At 46.5% G+C, this 22319-nt stretch overlaps 2 protein-coding genes across 4 annotated transcripts in view; one reads left to right on the top strand and one right to left on the bottom strand.

Moving 5' to 3' along the window:
• The window catches only part of CCNT1 (cyclin T1), a 36710-nt gene extending 33843 nt beyond the window's left edge, over positions 1–2867 (bottom strand). The window contains 2 exon segments of the mRNA XM_030196840.1: positions 1233–1314; positions 2712–2867. Of these exon segments, the coding sequence (XP_030052700.1) occupies positions 1233–1314; positions 2712–2854 (225 nt within the window). The 5' untranslated portion in view covers positions 2855–2867.
• A 400-nt stretch (positions 2868–3267) lies between these two features.
• The window catches only part of TEX49 (testis expressed 49), a 92186-nt gene continuing 73134 nt past the window's right edge, over positions 3268–22319 (top strand). For all 3 annotated transcript variants that reach the window (XM_030196839.1, XM_030196837.1, XM_030196838.1), the window contains exon 1: positions 3268–3419. In XM_030196839.1, the coding sequence (XP_030052699.1) occupies positions 3335–3419 (85 nt within the window). In that variant the 5' untranslated portion in view covers positions 3268–3334. The remainder of the gene's footprint in view (positions 3420–22319) is intronic.

The following is a 22319-nucleotide window of genomic DNA, read 5'->3' as shown; positions in this document are numbered from 1 at the left end:
TTCAAAATGGCGTCCGCTGCCAGCTCTGAGCGGGAAGAATCATCGCTCGCCATGCTCGGGCTGGCTCTTACACCTGTACAGCACGATTTACAGAGCCCCGCTGCTGATTTGCACTTGCCACACCGGGAACAGCGCTTTACATTCTCTGTAGCCATCGCCGAAAACGGCGGGAAAATTCAAAATGGCGGTTTCGCGCCAAAAACGCCCCGATCGCAGGCCCACCCCGGAGGAGTTAGAAAACACTCTTATCTCACCGGACCGAGTATCACAGCTCCTGTCCCATAGAAGAATTAAAGGAAAACCTCTGTTCCATTTTTTGTTTTTAAACGCTGTGAGGAAAGCAGAGGTAATAAGAACTCCAGAGGCTCAGATGAGTGGGAAAGGCGAACCAATGTGCCTGCATCCACTGAGTGGGAAAGGACAGGGAAAAGCAAGCTAATATGTCCACATCCACGGGGGCATGGGTAAGGCAGGGAAAGGGCTAACCTATGTGCCTTCAAAGTGAAGCTGCTATAGCCTCTAACACCCGGCTAACAACTGGCAAGCCAGGAGCCACCCCCAGGCACTTGTAACCACTTATTTCCAAAACCCTCTAAATTCAAATTTAATTAACATGGCCTTAGAGGGTTTTAGAAATAAGCCCTTTAATTACAAAGCACAACTACCTGCACTTGTGTGGTTCTGGGTAGGCACAAAACTTATGATAGTTTTTTTTCTCTCAAATACACATTAAATATTTTATAAAATAAGGATTTTAACTTTTTGCCTTTCCAAATTACAAATTCAGGTACAGTAAGGTATTTTCTTATCCAAGTGAGCTTACAAATTAAGTTGGCACATGATGCAGGACTACCACTGGGTGAAATGGGATTTGAACTATGGGTTCTTAGTTCACACATAACCTCAAAACACTTACATGCAGCAGTCAACAACTGTACAGACCTAACTCACTGCAACACAACCTCTTCAAGGGACTAGATCAAATACAGCGTCCAGTTCTTCTTTGTTCCAAAAGAAGGTTCAAACTTCAAAGCTACCTCCCAAGCTGTGGGGAACCATATACATTTTCTTGCCTTACTGTATTTTGTGTAAATCAGAGTTAACAACTGGTCTTTTCCCACCAACATACAGAATCAAGATTAGAAGGTGCTGTACAATGTAAGTTTACTATCTCAGGTAAAATTCCATTATAGTGTTATAGAAATTTAGGACAGTAGTTAAATTTTACTTACATTTCGATGAAACTGGGTAAAGGATTGGACCATGTAGAATCGGTGCATGTAAACAATAGCTGTGTTGATAGTTAGTTGAGAACTGGTGAAATCTGGTTAAGGAAAATTGAGAGAAATTCTACAAGTCCTAGCCTCAACCTTAAGACTTTAGAAAACTTATACCTGTGTTAACCCTTTCCAACCACTGCTCATGTTCTAACTCAGTAGAAGACAGTGCTAGTGTAGCATAACATTTTTATGCACATCTTTCTTACAAAATAAGTACCTGAATATATGTAAACCGCTTTGAATGTAGTTGGAAAAACCTCAGAAAGGCGGTATATCAAGTCCCATTTCCCCTTTATCACCATCAAGAGACTACTTCTCTCACCCGGATCTGGGTTTAACAGTTCACAAAATGCTAAGGGCACTAAAGGGATTCTCCCATATTGCATCTATAGAAGAGAAAAAAAGCTTAGCAAATAAAATATCTTCCAAAGTTTAAAAAGAAACCACCATCTCTATTTTTCTGCTGCTTACACGTTTTCTCTTTGGAGCCACATATGCACACTAACAAAAATCTATATGTAACATAATAAATGTCCCCAGATAAAAAAATACCTGCACAGTTCATCCAGGCTGCCCAACAATGTGGCCAGAGATGAATCGGGCACTCTGCATAGGTTTAATTTCTTCATGAATAAATGCTGGCATACTTAATCTCTGTCATTCCCTGCCAATTTTTGGGCAAAGACCACAGAAACCTGTCTGGCACTGGTCCTACTTCTCAACTACTGGACTTGTCGGAAGGCCACTCCAGCCTTTATCCTGATCCATTTTTTCCACTTATTTTACTTGTGTTTGTTCTTTATTAAATCATTTAATTCATTTGTAAATATAAGAAAATATATAGGAAACTGTGAAAGCCTCTCTTGGGAATCCACTGAATCAGAGACCGTACAGCCTAGCGGAATATTATACAGACAAAAGCCCCAAAAATATGACTTAGGACTTCAAGAGGTTTGACTGCTGTCCTAATCACTAGTATTCACAATTTAAAACAAAGTTAGACAATAACAAAATTGATTATATTTAAATGTTTAGCATGCTACTCTGACAATGGATTTCTATGCAGCACATTACTATAACTATCGCAAACCTTTTTAAATAATCTACCTTCCTACAGAAGAGAGGGAGTGACAAAGTGTGATGAAGTAGAGTAAGAAATACAGTACAACTTGAGGCAAGTGATTATGACGATTTAGGAATGCTATAGTATATGATTTCCCTATCCAGGGACAGAACCATCTATTTGGACAAACGGGACTATATGTACATGTAAATAGAAAATTATGCAGACTACGGAGGGAAAACATATACATACACATATATAACATAAACCTATATAAGCGTATGTATGTATTTCCGCACACGCCGGAGAACAGGCCCGGCTCTCGGCAGTGGGCCCAAGCCTCCTTCTCCTCCCGAACACACGGATACACATTAAGACGCTGGCCCATATCCTGCAGTAGATTGGCGGCTTGCTGGCGGTACGAAAGTTCTTTGTCTGGGTCAAGACCCGCGCGACGAGAGGGGCTTTTCGATAACTGCTCCCGACTGAAGTACCAGCGGCTCGCCTCCATAGCTCGGCAGCACGGCACGCACGTTGACGTACGCGCCCGACGCCTACGCACGCAACACACGTACGGCGCATAACGTAGGAAAGAACGCGCCTTCGATGAACGTCACTTCCTGTGGAAATTGTACGCAAATTAGGTGGAATAGTAGTGTGGAATTCAGAAGGTTGGATTGGGCAGGGTGGTAGGCGGTCGTTGATCGGTGATGTTGCGTAAAGCGGCGATATTAGTGTTTTTTAGGTTTCTGATATAGAGTCTGACTGTCTATTACATATCTTGTAGGCAGTGTGTGAAATTAATTATGAAATTCTGTTACGTTGTGATTGCCGGGGGGGGGGGGGGGGGTCGGACGGGCCACTCTGAGCTGCACGTTGATTGGCTTGATCTTGATGTCATGGTAACGGAGTAAATCTGCTCGTGACGCCAGCTTTCAGTCAGTGGTGCAGGTGAAGAAAGGTCAGCTCCCCTGCTACACTGAAATCCGCCATGGCCTTCTTCGGCTTAACGAAGCTGGGGCACCAAGATCCCTTCCTAGCCAGAAAATTGCAACCAGAAGTGTTAGAAAGTTCAGGTAATGCGTAGCCTTCCGACCAGACCACTCAGTTCCACCCGAAAGCTACAGGGAGACAGGACAGGCTGAATGAACACTGTAGGCAGAGTTGTAAAGAAATAAAAGATTATTGTCCTTATGTTTTTGCTTTATTAATTTGTGCAAGAGGAAAGGTGCCTTCAGCTTGTTGTCATGTTATATTGGTAAATAAGGATTTTAATAGTGGGAAGAGTTCTTTAGAGAAACATTTATAATATTAAGCACTAAAGCAATCTAGCCCTGGTGCTTTGTTTAGTAGTAGCACCTTGATTGCAGAATGAGTTTCTGATATTGTTATTGGGGATTCTGATTGTTTGGCTTGAGCTTCAGTGAGTGTCAGATGTGGAAGGGGTATTAAAAATTATTAAGGTCTTGAGTTGAAGCAGTGGATTTTGAAAAGTATAAATGCTTTGTAGAATTGTTGAAACTGTTCTAAAGTGTCTACATCATTCACTATGGGAATGTTACTGGAGTGAACTCTGATAGAAGTTACTTTGCATTGAAACCTCTTTTCTTTGAGATAGTTTGCTAGAAGGCGCCCGGCTTTGTTTTGTTGCAAATAGTATGGCGTTCCACCTTCAGATTAATGTTGGACACCAAGAGTGAAGTCTCAAATCATTCCGGTTCTCCTAATGATGCTTATGGACACCACCAAATCTTCATCGGTCCTTTTTCTCAATTCTATTTATAACTCTTTTATCTTCATAAAGTATAGTTGAATACTTAGCTTTAGTTTTAGACAACGGACACACTGCCAACATGGTCAGGTTTATAAGCATCAGGGAAGTGGTCCGCTGCAAGATTTAAAAAAAAAATCAATTACAAATTCCAACTTCTTCAACACGAATTCACTTGCAAAAACCAACCTATACTTTAAATTGTTCAACATCTTGCATAGTGTCTCTCTTCAAACACGGCAACAGCGCCTTCCGCTGAATTTTAAAATAAGACACATGATTTGAACACAGCGTGTGATAGGTCATTCAATTAAAACTCACAAAAGCAATTAAGTCAACATCCACCATTCCAGCTCCGCATTCAAACCATTGTATTAAGATAAAAAAAATTCATCTTTGCTCTTTTCATAGATGTTCAGAGTTGCCACCCTCCCACCCGAAATGAATATGATCAATAATACACCACCGGATATCACCTACTCTATTGCTATGGTCCAACTAATGTTGGACTAACGGTACTTTGTTCACAATTCTTGATTTATGCGCCATCAACTGTATTTTAACAGGTCTTGAAGTACAGTCAACGTAGATCAACTCACACAGACAAATGTTGAGTAATAGGGTATTCCCAATCCATGCATTCTATAGTAGAGGGGCACCATTGATATTCACCACAAGAAAAATGTCCCAGATCGTCCACATTGCCCTCACCCTAATCAAGCCTTTTATAGTTATGGTATTCACCAATTGTTTTCCACAACAAAATGCACAAATAGGATGTTGCTCAAATTCAGCATGCACCTGAAGCATCTGCCAGTGTTCAGTGTTTCAAGGTGTCACTCAATTCTTGCGCACTGGAGGATATAAATATCGCTCGATGTTTCCAGTTGCACTGAGGATTACAATAGCGGGAAGAGTCCTGGGGAGTCCTGAAAGAAATGGGCTGCATTAGTATTCCCTCTGTCGCTTTCCCATCAGGTATCTGCTCAACCGGAGCCCCGGTATGACTCAGCCTGGCAACAAGTGGTGGACACTCGCAAAAAAGCTTAAAATCTGTCAGCTGAGACGCTCATTGGACCAGCCTCTAAATACATTCTTCAGCTGGTTTTGACTGGGTGGTGGGACTTTTTTGGGCCACTCAAGAAGTTTAAACCACCAATATAATGGTGGCCTTTTGACTTGGGTCAATATATTGTAATGGCAAGTGAGTGCTGGAACATATCCCAGATATACTGAACATTTTGAAAAATTCTACTGGTTTCTTCTGGTGGAAGAAACATGAACTAATTCAAATATAAACCATGCTTGGTGGTGGGGAGGAGGGAGGGTTTTGGTGTATCGGCCTTCTTGTCATGGCATTATTTTCTCTAAAGAGAGGCTGATCCACTGGGGAAATGATCAGCATCACTTGGATGGGGAGAAGGGATGGGGGAGGAATTAGCAGTAGGGAGGTGGGGTGGGGATTGTTCCCTACTCAGAGGGAACAAGATAGTGTGCCCTTCTTGGGTTACAGTATGCACAAATCTATCATAGTTGAGTCTTGGAATTTTAATGGTTTGAATAATGCAGGTAAAAGGAGGAAGGCTTTCAGAGAGCTGGGGAGGCTTAAGTGGGATATTGTGTTTTTACAAGAAACCTGGCTCAGAAGGTGGGATAGATGGGTTTGATGGACCTTTGGACTGCCCCAGCACAGCAATGCTTATGTAATTATATATACCAATTTTGGATTTTTAAAATGTTTATTTGGTTTAGAATTCTGAATATTTTTTTGTTTGTCCTTAATTATATTGTTTTATGTGAGCTGCTTAGAGGTTGTGGCAGCTATTTTCAGGAAGATGCTGCAAGGGGCAGGAGCGAGGGGGATATTTGATCCTGACCCCATCAGACCACCAGGGATTGGAAGTAGGTCCCAGGAAGCCTACTGAAAGTGCGGGGATTGGGGGGTCATTCAGTGGGGGGGGGGGGGGGGGGTGAGAGGGAGGGGGATTCTTTTGATCATGGGCTGGGGGAGGGGGAACAGGAGGAGGAGGCTCTTGGTGGCCTGGAGGGGGCTCAGAGGTTTTAACATAGAAACAGAGAAAATGACAGCAGATAAAGGCAATATCTTGAATTCAGATTCCTTGTCTCCACCACCTCCACTGGGAGGTTGTGGGTTTGGAAAGCTATGTGGGTCCCAGACGGTATTTGGTGCTGGCACCCACATAGCTAAGCTGCCCAAATTAGGACAGCTTTTGAGCTGTCCTAAATTTGCCCATTTAGCTATGCAGATGCTGGCATTGAATATTGCCACCCCTTGTACCTGTTATGACTGGGGATGTGTGAGCCCTTGTGCCCCGACTGAGTACTGCGAGGATGGAGTGCCACCGCACTCGGTCAGGCAGCCAGGCAACCCCTAGCTTCACCTGCACTTAGCCACTGTCCCCCAGGAGTTGAGCCCCTGGGTTCAAGCGGCCGGCAGGACTTCCAGAACCGGTGGGGTTGCACGACCACTGACCAGACAGGTGGGCAAACAAACACAGTCCAGGAGCCCGTAAACAGCAGAGCAAAGAATAGTCAAAGAACAGTCCAAGGTCAAGGCAGGGAGCAACACAACACGTAGGTGCAACCGGTAAGTCACTGCTCCTATCCTGGAGCATACCACAAAGGGTCCAATGAACCGTGGAGCAAACTTGAGCGATGGAAGTTGCAGTCGCAGGTACCGGGTGCTAAGCTATACCTTCTGTCCCAGCAGGAACGTGGGAGCCACTTGTCTCCTTGGCCTTGACCGCTGCCCATCGTAACTGTGCCTGGACCTTCCTCCAAACCTCCTGAAGCGAACGGACCATGGGCTGCACCTGAGGTGGGACCTCCGCGGGGGAAATTAGCGGAGGTAGACGTGGATGGAGTCCATAGATGGTGCTGAAGGGTGTAGTCCGGGAGGTTGAATGCAGGCTGTTGTTATAGGCGAATTCAGCCCAGGGTAGCAGCGTGGATCAGTCATCCTGGCGCTGATTAGAGTAGGACCGGAGGAACGCCTTCACCGTCTGGTTGACCCGCTCCACCATACCATTAGTTTGCGGGTGGTATGCTTATGAGAAAAGGGTGGTTGCCCCAAAGGCTGAACACAATGCTCTCCAAAAGCGGGAGGTGAACTGTGAGCCTCGGTCACTGATGATCCTTTGGGGTAATCCATGGAGCCTGAAGATTTGGGTGATGAAACTGGCAGCAAGACTGGCAGCAGTGGGTAAGGCCTTCATTGGAACGAAATGAGCCATCTTGGAGAATCGATCTATTACCACCCAAATGACAGTGTTGGCCTGGGAAACCGGTAGATCAGTGATGAAATCCATGGACAGGTCCTCCCAGGGCTGCTGGGGTACCGGCATGGGCTGCATCAAGCCCCACTGCCTCTGATGGGAACTCTTAGTTCGGGCGCACACTGGATAGGTGGACACATACTGCAGCACATCCTGCGCCATCCGAGGCCACCAGTATGACCGGGAGATCAGATGGAGAGTCTTGTGGAACCCAAAGTGTCCGGCGAAGTGAACTCGGAAGCATGCCCCCAGCGTAAAACCTTCCTACAGAGACCCACTTCCTACGGGACGGCCTTCCGGCAAGCGGCGCTAGCTCCAGATATGGAGGGAATACAGGCTGGGTTCAACATGGGGCAGGGCTCCTCCTGGTCCTCGGGAGCCTCGAAACTGCAGGATGGCATCTGCCTGGACGTTCTTATCCCCCAGCTTGAAGATCAGGCGGAAGTCGAGCCATGCAAAAAACAGTGACCACCGGGCCTGGCGAGGGATGCGCTGCTCCCTCCAGCAAGTAGCGCCACTCTTCAAAAGCTAACTTGAGCGCCAGCAGTTCCCGATCTCCCACCATATAGTTCCGTTCCGCGGGGGTGAACTTACGGGAGAAGAAGAAACAAGGGTGCTTCTTCCCGGCCACAGATGTCTGGGAGAGCACGGCTCCTACTCCCATTGCTGAAGCGTCCACCTCCACCAAGAAGGGCTGGGTAGGATCTGGACTGCGGAGGACCGGCGCGGAAAGGAACGCTTTCTTCAGGGTAGTAAATGCAGCAACCGCCTCCGGCGTCCAGTTCTTGACATCAGCGCCCTTCCTCGTGAGGGCCATCAGTGGAGCTGTGATGAGGGAGTAATCCTGGATGAATTGCTGGTAGTAATTGGCGAACCCCAGGAACTTCTGCAATGCCCGCAGCCCCTGGGGAGCCAGCCAGTCACGGATTGCTGTCAATTTCCCAGGATCCATTTGCAATCCGGTGGAGGAAACGATATACCCCAGGAACGGAAGACTCTGCTGGTGGAACAAGCATTTCTTCAGTTTGGCATACAGCCGATGTTCCCGGAGGCACTGGAGCACCTTGCGGACGTGAGAAACATGCTGGGTCAGAGAGGAGGGGAAAATCAAGATGTCATCTAGGTACACGATTACTGAAGTGTAGAGCAGGTCTTGAAAAATGAAGTTCACGAAGTTTTGAAACACCGCAGGGGCATTGCAGAGGCCAAACGGCATTACCCGGTACTCAAAGTGCCCCTCGTGGGTGTTGAAAGCCGTCTTCCACTGGTCTCCCTCCCGGATCCGCACCAGGTTGTAGGCCCCACGCAAATCCAGTTTGGTGAAAATCTTGTCCCCTTGAAGGCGGTCAAACAACTCCAGAATGAGTGGAAGTGGGTACCGGTTCTTCGCCGTGATCTTGTTCAACCCCCCGGTAGTCTATGCGGGGGCGGAGAGACCCGTCCTTCTTCGATACAAAAAAGAACCCGGCCCCTGCCGGCGAAGTAGATGCTCGAATGAAGCCCTTGAGGAGGTTCTCTCGGATGTACTCCCTCATGGCACGGGACTCCTCGCGAGATAAGGTGTAAAGACGCCCTCGGGGTGGATCGGTTCCCAGCAGGAGGTCACTGGCGCAATCGAAAGACCAGTGAGGAGGCAACGTCAGCCGCCCGAGCACTGATGTCACGTTTTCAAAGCTGGAAACTGGTTTGTGAGCCCATGGGCAAAACCACCCCACACCAGAGACTAGGCAGAACAGGACTGGAACTCCGTACTGGAGTTGCAGCAGAGGCAAACAGGCAGGACTTAAGCAGAGCAGGTACCCTAAACTTCACCTGCACTTGGCCACCTTTCACCAAGAGTTGAGCCCCTGGCTTCAAGTGGCCGGCAGGACTTATAGGACAGGGCAGGACTGGAAACCCACTAGGCAGAACCAGGACTGAGGGTCAGAGGGGAAAGGAATAAACAGGGGCAACAAGGCAGGAAACTGGGCTAGGACTCACAGCAAAGACAACACAAGGCAGGGAATGGACAAGCTAGGGGACAGAAACTGGAAGCTGCAAGCAACCACAAAAGCAGGAAACAAACACTGACAAACAAGGGAAAGAACTAAAAGCTGCAAGCAGCCACTGAAGACAGACAGCACAGAAACCTAAGTAAGCACTACACAAAGAACTACAAACAAGGAGCAAGACTAAGAAACAAGCAAACCCTAAACTAAACATAGACTAACCAGAAACAGGCAAGAACTTCAGGCAAGAAACTAGAAGAAGGAAACAAACTCAGGCTGAAGTGCAACAAGCACCAACATACCAGGGCCTTAGACGATGCAAAGGCAGAGTGTATCAAAATGGCTAATAAGCCCAGCAGCACCTGGAGCTCAGCTGCAACAATCACCAGACAGCTATGTGTGCTGTGCAGGGCCAAACAAGACAGACAAGTCTGGCAGCCTGGAAGATCCGGACTGGACTGGGCTAAAGTCTGGAATGGGTGATAGTCCATAGCAGCCACTGGTTCTGGCCACCAGAGGGCGAGGTTAGCACAGACGTAACAGTATCTCCCCCTCAAGGCCCCCCCCCCCGACCTCCACAGGGAATTCAGGTCTCCACGGGTAACAATGGTGAAATCTACGGAGGAGCCTCAAAACATGACCAGGTGTAGCTGGACGGTAATCTGAACAGGAATCAAGAACTGACCCGGGACTGGTACCCAGACTGGAATCAGGACTAGAACTCGGACTGGCATCAGGGCTGGAACTCGGACTGGAACTCGCCTCTTGGCTGGAGCTGGAACTCAGAATGGGTTCAACATTTTGGCTGGAACTGGAACTCGATCCAGACTCAGCATCATGGCTGGCACTGCTGCAACTCGATCCGGACTCAGCATCCTCTGGGCTGGAACTCAAATTCGGCGTGGACTCAGCCTCTTCTTGGCTGGAACTCAAACTCGGAGTGGACTCAGCATCCTGGCTGGAGCTGGAACTTGACTCGGACTCAGCATCTCGGCTGGAGCTGGAACTTGGCTCGGACTCCGCATCTTGGCTGGAGCTGGAACTTGGCTTGGACTCAGCAGCTTGGCTGGAACTCAAACTCGGCAAAGGCTCGGCTAGGAGTGCCACTTGAACAGGCATCGAAGGCTCAGAAGCGCCACTCGAACTGGACTCGGAGGCTTGAGTGGAAGCGCCACTTGAACTGGGATTGGAGGCTCAGTTAGAAGCGTCGCTGGGCTGGACCTGGAACTTAGCATGGACTCAGCGGCTTGACTGGAGCTGGAACTCAGCTTGGACTCAGCAGCTTTGCTGGAGTTGGAACACAACGTGAAACCCCAAGGTGGCAGGCGGGCCAGATGCCCTCTTTAAGCTTTGGCTTCAGGAGTATTCTGCAGGGTTTGTTCAAAGAAAAGTCTGCCGCGGTACACCAGGAGCGTGATAGACGGGTCAATATCAGACACTGGATTATTCCAGCGCCCAAGCCAACCAACCCGCGTTCTCTCAGCACCCGCTTCGGGGGTATACCTCAAGGCCGGATCAGAACAGAGTTTTTCACGGTAGGCCTGAAGCGTCATCTATTCATCAAGAGCAGAAACTGGGTCGAGACCGAAATCCAACTTGGAACTAAAGACTGGACCTGGGCTTAGACCCAGATTACCAGCAAACTGGGCTAGGATTCACAGCAAAGATAACACAAGGCAGGGAATGGACAAGCTAGGGGACAGAAACTGGAAGCTGCAAGCAGCCACAAAAGCAGGAAACAAACACTGACAAACAAGGGAAAGAACTAGAAGCTGCAAGCAGCCACTGAAGACAGACAACACAGAAACCTAAGCACTACACAAAGAACTACAAACAAGGAGCAAGATTAAGAAACAAGCAAACCCTAAACTAAACATAGACTAACTAGAAACAGGCAAGAACTTCAGGCAAGAAACTAGAAGAAGGAAACAAACGCAGGCTGAAGTGCAACAAGCACCAACATACCAGGGCCTTAGATGATGCAAAAGCATAGCGTATCAAAATGGCTAATAAGCCCAGCAGCACCTGGAGCTCAGCTGCAACAATCACCAGACAGCTATGGGTGCTGTGCAGGGCCAAACAAGACAGACAAGTCTGGCAGCCTGGAAGATCCGGACTGGACTAAAGTCTGGAACGGGTGATAGTCCATAGCAGCCACTGGTTCTGGCCACCAGAGGGCGAGGTGAGCACAGACGTAACAACTGAACACGTCCCGGAAATCCTGATAGTCTTTAGGCAGCCCGGGCAACCCCTCCTGTGGCCCTTGAAGCGGGGCAGAGCAGAGCGGCAGAGGAGGCTTGACCTGCTGGAGGCAGTGCTCGACCCACCGGGACCCCCATTGCCCGATCTCACCAGTGGACCAGTCAATCACTGGAGCGTGTAGCCGGAGTCAGGGCAGTCCAAGAATCACCGAGTGATTGGCTCGGGCAAGAACCAAGAACTGGATATTCTCCTGATGCAATGCTCCTACCTGCAGATGCAGGGGCGAGGTGATCCGAGTGATGGTCCTGGGAAGGCTATCCCCCTGGATGGAGGTGACCTGGAGCTCCGGCTGACAGGGTAAAGTGGAGCTACCCAACTGTGACAGTAACTCTGCGTCAATGAAGTTCCCTCCGGCCCCGGAGTCCAGCAAGGCCCAAGTATGAACCTGACGCCCCTCACATTGCAGCTTGATGGAAACAGAGAACAAGTAGTCTGGAAGGGAGGCCAACCGGCCCAGAGCCACTCCCTTCATGGGGCTCGGCCCGGGGCATTTCCCGACTTCCCAGGCTTGTTTGGGCAGGTGCCCGAGAGATGGCCGGCCTCCCCACAGTACAAGCATAGATGCCTTCGGAGGCGGTGGGCCCTCTCCTCCTTGGACAGGCGATGCCACCCCATTACCATGGGTTCCTCCTTGGTTCCTTCCGAACCTTCCTTGCGGGACCCAGGCGTCTCTGGGCAACGGGGCAGACCCCTGGATCTCTGCACCACCGGCTGCATGGCCCTCTCCTGGAGTCGTTCCTGGAAACGAATGTCGATTCTCGTGCAGAGTGCAATAAGGGTTTCCAAAGTAGCGGGGATCTCTCTTCCAGCCAGTTCATCTTTTATCTGGCCATTCAGACCCTGCCAGAAAATAGCCGCTAGGGCCTCCTGGTTCCACCTGAGTTGTGCGGCCAAGGTACGGAACCGGACAGCATACGCCCCGACCGACCCGGAGCCCTGCTGGATCTGCAGCAGCTCCCCAGAGGCAGAGGAAGGTCAGCCAGGCACGTCGAATACCATCTGGAACTGCAGCAGAAACTCCTCCAGGTCTGCCAGAACTGGACTCCGCTGTTCCCATAGTGGAGATGCCCAGGCCAGGGCGGCACCAGACAGCAGAGAGATGATGTAGGTCACTCTTATCTTGTCGGAGGGGAAGACCTCCGGTTGTAACTCAAACAGGATTTGGCACTGATTGAGAAAACCATGGCATGCTGCTGGGGTACCATCGTACCGCAGAGGCTCTGGAAGTCGTAACCGTGCGGTGGAAGCCTCTGCTTTAAGGCCCGGAGGAGCCACGGAGACCTGTTGCTGGAGTGCCGGCAGCTGGTTGCAGACCTCCTGCATTCTGCTGGACAAATGCGTTATTTGAACCTGCTGTTGATGCAATACCTGAGCCAGGTTGGAAAGCTCGGTTTTGTCTGGCGAGCTCATGGCTTCAGCCTACTGTTATGACTGGGGATGTGTGAGCCCTTGTGCCCCGACTGAGCACGGCGAGGATGGAGTGCCACCGCACTCGGTCAGGCAGCCAGACAACCCCTAGCTTCACCTGCACTTAGCCACTGTCCCCCAGGAGTTGAGCCCCTGGGTTCAAGCGGCCGGCAGGACTTCCGGAACCGGTGGGGTTGCACGACCACTGACCAGACAGGTGGGCAAACAAACACAGTCCAGGAGCCCGTAAACAGCAGAGCAAAGAATAGTCAAAGAACAGTCCAAGGTCAAGGCAGGCAGCAACACAACGCGTAGTCCAGGAACAAACCAAGGTCAGGAACACAGGCACCGAAGACAAGAAGCACCGGTGTGGATCTCAAACACAATTGAGGCCGAAGCAATGAAGGACTGGAGGCAGGGCTTTAAATAGTGTAGGAATCAATCTCAAACATGTGCAGCTGATCCAAGATGGCTGCCCCCATCAGCAGAGATGCCCAGCGTCCAAATATGGGCTTCCTTCCTGAAGCTAACCAACCCCAAGATGGCTGCCACAACCCGGGATGCCCATCCCAAGATGGCCGACCTATCCTGGAGATACCACAACAAAGATGTCTGGCTATCTCCGCCGGACCGCGTCTCGCCGGCAATTCAGCCATGCAGGCCTGGAGCCAGGTGAGGAACGTAACAGTACCGCCCCTAATTGGCCCACTTTTTAATGGCCGGTCAGAGCCCATATTCAGCAGCACTTCCTGGTTTATGTGCCATTGAGTATCAGCAGTTAGCCAGACCCAGCGGTTTAAGCAGACAGGATCTTCTCCTGCCCACTTAAATTGCTTTTAAAGTGGCCGGATTGTGTTCAGTCAAGCTCTACTAGCCAATCTGTGTATGTAATGCTGCAACTCTCCACAAAATGACAGTATATAAACAAATGAACAGCCCTGAACTTAGGAATAATCCGCTCATGTCTGATTCAGCCCTGATATTTGATGGTAAAAGCATTGTTGCTCACTTTGTAACAGGTGTTTTCTGTAGACAGTCGGACTGATCTGCCAAGCAATCCTTCCCACCTCCCTGAGGGCAGCATTCATTCTTGAGCTGTGGAAACTAATTGAGGAGCTCTGGAGATGTTGCATGTGGGAAGGGGCTGTGGGATAGATGTTCTGTCCTAGCCATGTATAGTGATGTGTGCCTAATCAATCCTGCTGTCTACATAAAACATCTGTTTCAGGTGAGCAGCAATGCTTTGCTGTCTTGTATGTAGAGTAGTGTGGTAGCCGTGTTAGTCCACAAGATACCACCGTATCTGCTCTGACCCAGGGGAAAGAGACAGACACCTTAAAAGCCTGAGTGCATCCTTCAAACAGAAAGGCTACAACCCCAAAATAATCTCCAAGAATATTGCCTCCTCCCTCAAAACACCCAGGGAGAATCTGCTACAGTACAAGGAGAAAAAATCCACAGACAGAATTCCCCTTGTAGTGACATACAATCCAGAGCTGGAAAAACTGAGGAAAATCATAAGAGATCTACAACCTATACTCCAGGAGGATGAATTACTGAAAGAGATATTCCCATCCCCACCAGTACTGGCCTTCCGACAACCACCCAACTTAAAACACAAGCTAATCAGAAGTAAACTTCCATCACAGACTGAAAAGGAACAGAAGGGCACACTTCCCTGTAATTTATCCAGTTGCAAACTATGCCAAAATATTTCACAGGACCCCACAGTTACCCACAAAGGAAAGATATTCAACATAAAGGGATCTTTCACGTGCTCATCTTCCAATGTGGTATATATCATTCAGTGTAAAAAATGTAACGAAGGATGCTATATTGGAGAAACAGGCCAGATGCTTAAGACAAGATTCAATTTACATAGACATCACATGAACAATACTGGTGCCAGTAGGGTTCCCACGCCTGTTGGTCAACCTTTTACAGGACCAGGACACTGTACCAGTGACTTCACAGTGAGAATCCTGAAAGGTAACTTTAAAACCATACAAGAACGTAAGACCTTTGAAGTCAGAATGAGCAGTTTTATAAACGACCTTTTCCATGTGTAAAACAGCATATTTGCTGTGGAAAACCCTTTATAAAATTACCTCCTAAACAATAAAGACAAAAAAATTGCATTCAAAAAGATGAACCCAGAGAAGAATAGCAGGTAAAGTTGAGTAAGACAAGGAAAGAAATCGGGACAGCAGCAAGGTAAGGTTGAGAAAGAGGAAAACAAAAGTGATGACATTTGGGGGGTTTTTTCAAAATATATCAAGGAAAAGATTAAGGCCAGAATTGGAATTGTAAGACTGAAAGGTACTAAGGCTCAGCATCTGGAAGGTGACAAGGAAAAGGCAGAACTGCTAAACAAATATTTCTGCTCAGACTTTGAGAAGATAACAGCAGAAAAAGATCATAAAGCCCATCCATACCAACAACCTCCTTTTGTTCCTCAGAGATCCTCTGTGCCTGTTCCATGCTTTTTTTTTTTTTTTTAATTCTGGTACTGTCCTCATTTCTACTCGAAGGCTGTTCCATGTATCCACTACCCGTTTTGTAAAGAAATATTTCTTTAGAATCCTTTTGAGTCTACCCCTTTTCATCTTTATCCTAAGACCCCCTTGTCCCAGAACCTCAAAGGTCTGTCTTTTGTATATTTATATCTTGGATATATCCATCTTCTTCTTTCCTGTTTCTTCAACGTATACATGTTTAGCTCTTTATTTCTGTCCCTGTATGTTTTATTACTAAGACTGTTGACCATTTTTAGTAGCCTTCCTCTGAACTAGCTCCATCCAGTTTATATCCTTTTGATGGTGCAGTCTGCAAGTTTTATCAGTACTCAAAATGAAGTCTCGCTGGAGATGTATTCGCACACTTACACATCTTTTTTTCCAGCTGACCATTCCTCTCCTAATGCACCCAACCATTCTTTTGGCTTTTCCTATTCCTATCACCTTTTTTTTTACCGGTTTGGCCACCTTAAATACCACAAGACTACCACTAGTGGTCAAAACCATTTTTTTACTGGAAGCTGCTGGGGCATGAATAAGTTGGGTTTGTTCCTACCCACCTTGCCCCTGGAGCACCAAGGATGGTCAGGTAGGCCTGGGAGTCCTATTGGGATATTTTTATTTATTAGGACTTATGGAGGGGGGCCCTTCTATTGTTGGGGTTAGGTCCAGAAGGGGGGGTCAGAAGCAGGGGGTGGTTGTTTCATGTTAGGGGGTGTCCATTGTGATCGGCATCAGGGGGTTGCATTATATTTGGGAGACTGTATTGATCATGTTGGGGGGGGGGTGAGGACATGGAAAGCTACAGGATGGTATTCAGTGCCAGCACCCACATAGCTAAGCGAGCATAGTTGGAACCACACAAAAGGTATCCTTACCTGCCCGCTTATTTATGCAAGCACCAGCCCTGAATGTTGCTGGTACCTGATGAAGTTCTGGCTTCTCCTTGACTCTGTCACTGGGACACCCCTCCATTGCCCAGATGCAGGATGGCTGGTGAGAGCTGATATTCTGCGACACTGCCTGGTTAAGTGCCGCTGAATATTGGTGACTAGCCCACTGGGCGCAATTTTGAATATGACCATTGAGTAGAAATATTAAGCAATACCACTTTTTTTTTAACCTTCAGCCTCAACACTTTTGAGCTTTATAATTCTAATTTTTTAGATTAACGAGTGACATTACTGTTTTACATGTACGTTTAGTGGTAGATAGAAAAATAAAGATAGATGATAACATACAAAATAAGAGTAACAACACTAAGATATACAGAGAGGTCAATAAAAAGAACAATACCCAGGTTCTGGTCCTGATCTACATTGTTTCTGGTCAGCAGGATACAACACATTTTGCTGCTATTGCTGCTGTTTCTCTTCTTTCCCTGATTGAGTGAACCATCTTCTCTTGTGCTCTAATAATGAGCCATACTGTTTGGTGATCAATAGATTCCATATTATCAGAAACACTCTCCTAGTTTGTAAGCACCAGATCCAGTATTTCCCCCTCCCATGTAAATGTTTTTACCAGTTGCTAAAATAATTTTTCCTGTAAAGAATTCAGAATCCCCTTTCTTCTAGATGACACTAAAGCCAGGATGTTCCAATCAATGTCTGGCAAATTAAAATCTTCTGCCAATGACACTTTCCCTTTCATTGCAATTTTTGTGAATATCTTAAATCTCTAGTCCTGCTTTTGAAAGAGATCTATCTATATATTACTCTGATATAAACAGATGTGTGTTAATCTAGAAAAAGGGAATGGAACATTGTCTCCTCATTACTTCATAAGTCCTACTGTTCTGTTGCTTTAAACTCCTCTGTCTTTCCTGAATAGATTATAGCCTAGTATAATTATATCCGAGCCATGGTTTCCCATGTATCTCAGTTCCATGACCCTCACTAAATCCAAGTCAGATTCCTCCTTTACAGCCTGAAGTCAAGGAACTTTATTTTCCTATTCTACTGTAATTAATATGTACAAGTTTTCAAGATGTTGCCCTTTTCTCATTTCTGTATCAGTGTTTTAATTTACTTGCCTGTAGGTTTTGTCCACCCATCCCCATTGATCCTAGTTTAAAGCCCTGAGCAGGTTATCTTATGGGGTACTAGAAGACACTTCTCTCCTTTTTCGATGAGTGGATGCTCTCTCTGCTCATCCCATGGTCCAGGAAACTGGAATCCTCATTCATGCAGTTGTGTTTTCATCTCCAGAATGTGAGCTGCTCTGCTTGTTATCTTTATTCTCAACGGTGAGGATTGAGAACACCACCTGTGCATCTATCTGCTTCACCCTATCTCCAGGAGCCATGAAATCACTTTTGATACATTTAGGGGATACTTAGGGGCTCATTTTCAAAGCACTTAGACTTTGTAAGTCTGAGTGCTTTGAAAATATGCCTCTTAGCATCATTGTGCCAGAAAATAATAAGCTTAATGAGTCTCAGCAGTTTCGCAGTGAAGTCTTGGATCTTGGCACACAAGCCTCTTGGGATATTATATCTGGTTGGCATCTGAATGCCTTTGAGAAGAGTTACTAACCACAGTACCCTTTGCATTATAGGCACAGTGGCTTTTACACATTCAGATTTCTCTTCTGCCGCATACAGTGTTACGTACTAGTTTATCTCTAATGTATTAATATGGAGTAGAGGTGTCATTTTTTTTCTGACTTCTCTAACCTTTGTCCAGCTGACATCTTGTAATCTGGTTTCCTTGTCCCCTTTAGTAGAGTCTCATCTTAAATTCCTCAAGATGCATTTTATTAGTATACTTATGGTCTGGAGGCTTCTCAGCCTCCTCTGGCTGCCTGTTTCCTGAGGGAGCTGACTGGTAGAATTCCTTCACATTGAACTGGTTTCTCTGGACTATGATATATGTCTGAATAGAGGCAGAAATAATAACAATGGTAGCTTTGGAGGGGCATAATCGAACGCAGACGCCCATCTCCATGGGCGACTATCTCCGAGAACGGGTCCACGAAGGGGTGGGCATCCATCTTTTGTTTCAATAATACGGTTGGTGCCGGGCAAATGCATCGGATTTGGGCGGATTTGAGCTGGACATTATCGGTTTTCAGCAATAATGGAAACCGAAGCCGCCCAGCTCAAAAACGAACAACTCCAAGGCATTTGGTCGTGGGAGGGGCCAGGATTCATAGTGCACTGGTCCCCCTCACATGCCAGGATACCAACCTGGCACCCTAGGGGGCACTTGTAAAAAGTAAAAAAAAATTTTTTAAATACCTCCCAAGTCCTTAGTTCCCTTACCTTGGGTGCTGAGCCCCCCAAAACCCACTCCCCACAACTCTACACCATTACCATAGTACTTATAGGTGAAGGGGGGCACCTAGATGTGGGTACAGTGGGTTTTGGGGGTGTTTTGGAAGGCTCCCATTTACCAGCAGAAGTGTGACAGGTAGGGGGGATGGGCCTGGGTGCACCTGCCTGAAGTCCACTGCACCCACTAACAACTGCTCCAGGGACCTGCATAGTGCTGTGATGGAGCTGGGTATGGCATTTGAGGCTGGCATACAGGCTGGAAAAAAAAGTTTTTAAAGTTCTTTTTTTTTTTTGTGGGAGGGGGTTAGTGACCACTGGTGGAGTCAGGGGAGGTCATCCCCGATTCCCTCCGGTGGTCATCTCGGCAGTTGGGGCACTTTTTGGGAACTTGTTTGTGAAAAAAAAGGGTCCAAAAAAGCGGCCTAAATTCTCGCTACTGCCGCCCTTCTTTTTTCCATTATCGGCCGAGGGTGCCCATCTCTCGGCCGATAAACACGCCCCAGCCCCGCCTTCACCATGCCTTCGACACCCCCCCGTCAACTTTGTTCGTTCCCCCAACAGACTGCAGTTGGAGGCGCCTAAAATCGTCTTTCGATTATACCGATTTGGGTGCCCATGAGAGAAAGGCGCCCATCTCCCGATTTGGGTCAAAATATGGTCGTCTTTCTCTTTCGAAAATAAGCCAGTTGGTGATGTAATGTTTCCCACCTATCCTTCTGCTGACTGGAGCTTTAATACCCGTTGAAAGAAATAAAGACCTACTAAGGTCCTTGCCTTTCTCTCAGCTGTCTTCATGTATAATCATATAACCTCTTTTTTTGTGAGATCTAACCCTTTGATTCCCTGTGTGTACTATTGTTTGCTTGCTCATCTGTTAATGGGGTATTGAGCAGTTTATCTTATCCAGTCAGACTACTAAAATGTGTTTTATATATCTATCAGATATTTATTTATTATTTTGTTTATTTTGTTGCATTTGTATCCCACATTTTCCCACCATTTTGCAGGCTCAATGTGGCTTACATTGAGGCATATTTTCAAAGCACTTAGCCTTCCAAAGTTCCATAGAAACCTATGGAACTTTGGAAGGCTAAGTGCTTTGAAAATACGCCTCATTGTATCGTAAACGGCGTTAGCCGATTTCAATATGAACAGATAGAAGGTATGAAGAGTTGCAGATAATATTATGGTAGAATGAATTACATGTATGGTAAATACAATTGGGGCTTAATGAGGGAGAGAGAGAGTTAGGATATGTCCATTACGGTCTTTGGTTACGTTGTATCGCAGGTGCCAGGTTTTTTATGTTGGGTCGGTAGGGTATTCCCTTTTGAACAGATATGTTTTTAGTGCTTTGCGAAAATTCAGATAGTCGAGCGTAGTTTTTACTACTTTAGGTAGTGAGTTCCACGGTTGTGCGCTCAAGTAGGAGAAGCTGGATGCATATGTGGATTTGTATTTGAGTCCCCTGTTGTTTGGGTAATGGAAGTTTAGGTATGATCATGCTGAATTTATAGTATTCCTGATTGGCAGGTCGATGAGGTCTGTCATACGTATATCCCGGTGCCTTGCAGTAGATAATTTTGTGAACTGTCGTGCAGATTTTGAAAGTGATACGTTCCTTAATTGGAAGCCAGTGCAGTTTTTCTTGGAGTGGTTTGGCGCTGTCAAAGCGTGTTTTTCCGTATATAAGTCTTGCTGCTGTGTTTTGGGCGGTCTGAAGTTTCTTTATAATTTGTTCTCTGCATCCTGCGTAGATACCATTACAGTAATCTGCGTGGCTTAGTACCATTGACTGTACCAGGTTACGAAATATTTCTCTCTGGAAGAATGGTTTCACGCATTTGAGTTTCCATATTGAGAGAAACATTTTCTTTATGGTGGTTTTCGCTTGGGTCTCTAGTGAGAGGTTTCGGTCGATTGTTACTCTGAGAATTTTCAGGTTGTCTGAGATAGGGAGGGTATGTTCTGGGGTGTTGATATTTGTGGGTTTGTATGTATTGGGATGTGATGATAAGTGTGTTTTTTCTGTATTAAGTTTTAGTTGGAATGCGTTTGCCTGTGAGTTCATGATGCTTAAGCTGAGCTTGATTTTGTTGGTGATTTCTGCCAGGTCATGTTTGTAGGGATGTATAATGTAACGTCATCAGCGTAAATAAATGGGTTAAGGCCTTGGCTAGTGGGACCATCATAAGGTTGAAAAGGATCGGTGATAGTGGTGATCCTTGCGGTACTCCGCAGTCTGGAGACCAGGGTGGCAATATGTTTATGCTTGATTTCACTTGGTATGTTCTGGTGGTTAGAAATCCCTTGATCCAATTAAGAGTGTTTCCACCGATTCCGAAGTAATCTAAGAGTCTTAGCAGTATGTTATGGTTAACCATATCAAACGCACTGGATATTTCAAATTGGAGGAGAGAATGCTTTTGCCTGTTGCTATCTCCCACTTGAATTTAGTTAGGAGAGTGAGTAGTACTGTTTCGGTGCTGTATTGAGGTCGGAATCCTGATTGTGAGTCATGTAGTATAGTAAATTTGTTTATGTAGTCATTGAGTTGTATGGTCACCAGTCCTTCCATAAGTTTGACTACTAATAGGATAGATGCTACTGGGCGGTAGTTGGTGATATCGTTTGTTTTTTTCTTGGTGTCTTTTGGTATTGGGGTAAGCAGGATGTTACCTTTTTCCTTAGAGAAAATACCCTGCTGAAGCATGAAGTTTAAGTGGGATGTTAGATCTGTTATGAAGTGTTGGGGGGCAGATTGTATTAGGTAGCTGGGGCATATGTCCAATTGACAGTGGCTGCTGGAGTATCTTTTAATCGCCTGGGTAACTGTGTCGACGGTGAGGAAAGCGAAGTTTGACCATAATTGGTCCGCCGGGTATTCACCAGAGGTTGGGTCTAGCCCATTAATGAAGTTTTCTACGTTCGTGTTATCCAAAGGTATAGTTTTGCGTAGGTTTATAATTTTGTCGTTGAAATATTTAGCCAGGTTTTCTGCAGATGGGATGTCAGTGTTGTTTGTGATGACCGACGTTGTGTCTAGAAATTTGTTCACAAGATGGTATAATTTCTTCATATTATTGTAGTCTGGCCCAATTTTAGTTTTATAGTATGACCTTTTGGTCTGTCTTATTGCATATTTGTATTTCCTTTGTATTTGTTTCCATGCGTTGAGTGTATGTTAGTCTTTTATTTTTTTCCATGCGCATTCCAGTTTCCTTGATTGGGTTTTTAATGTTTTCAATTCTTTGTTGAACCACGGTGTCGAGTTGTGTCTGCTTGAGGTTCTTGTTTGTAAGGGTGCTATTGCGTCTAGTATTTGTCTGCATCTTTTGTCCCATTCTGAGAGGTAACAAATTGAGTCCGTTTGTGTTGTCCAATCATTTTTGTATATTTGTTGCCAGAAAGTGTCCGGTTCTATTTGGCCTCTCGCTGTATGGGTTGTGTGTTCACGTG

The sequence above is a fragment of the Microcaecilia unicolor genome, chromosome 3 (assembly GCF_901765095.1).
Source record: "Microcaecilia unicolor chromosome 3, aMicUni1.1, whole genome shotgun sequence".
Taxonomy (NCBI): Eukaryota; Metazoa; Chordata; class Amphibia; order Gymnophiona; family Siphonopidae; genus Microcaecilia; species Microcaecilia unicolor.
The sequence above is the reverse complement of the archived record's forward strand: the minus strand, read 5'-3'. Positions and strand labels throughout refer to the sequence as shown.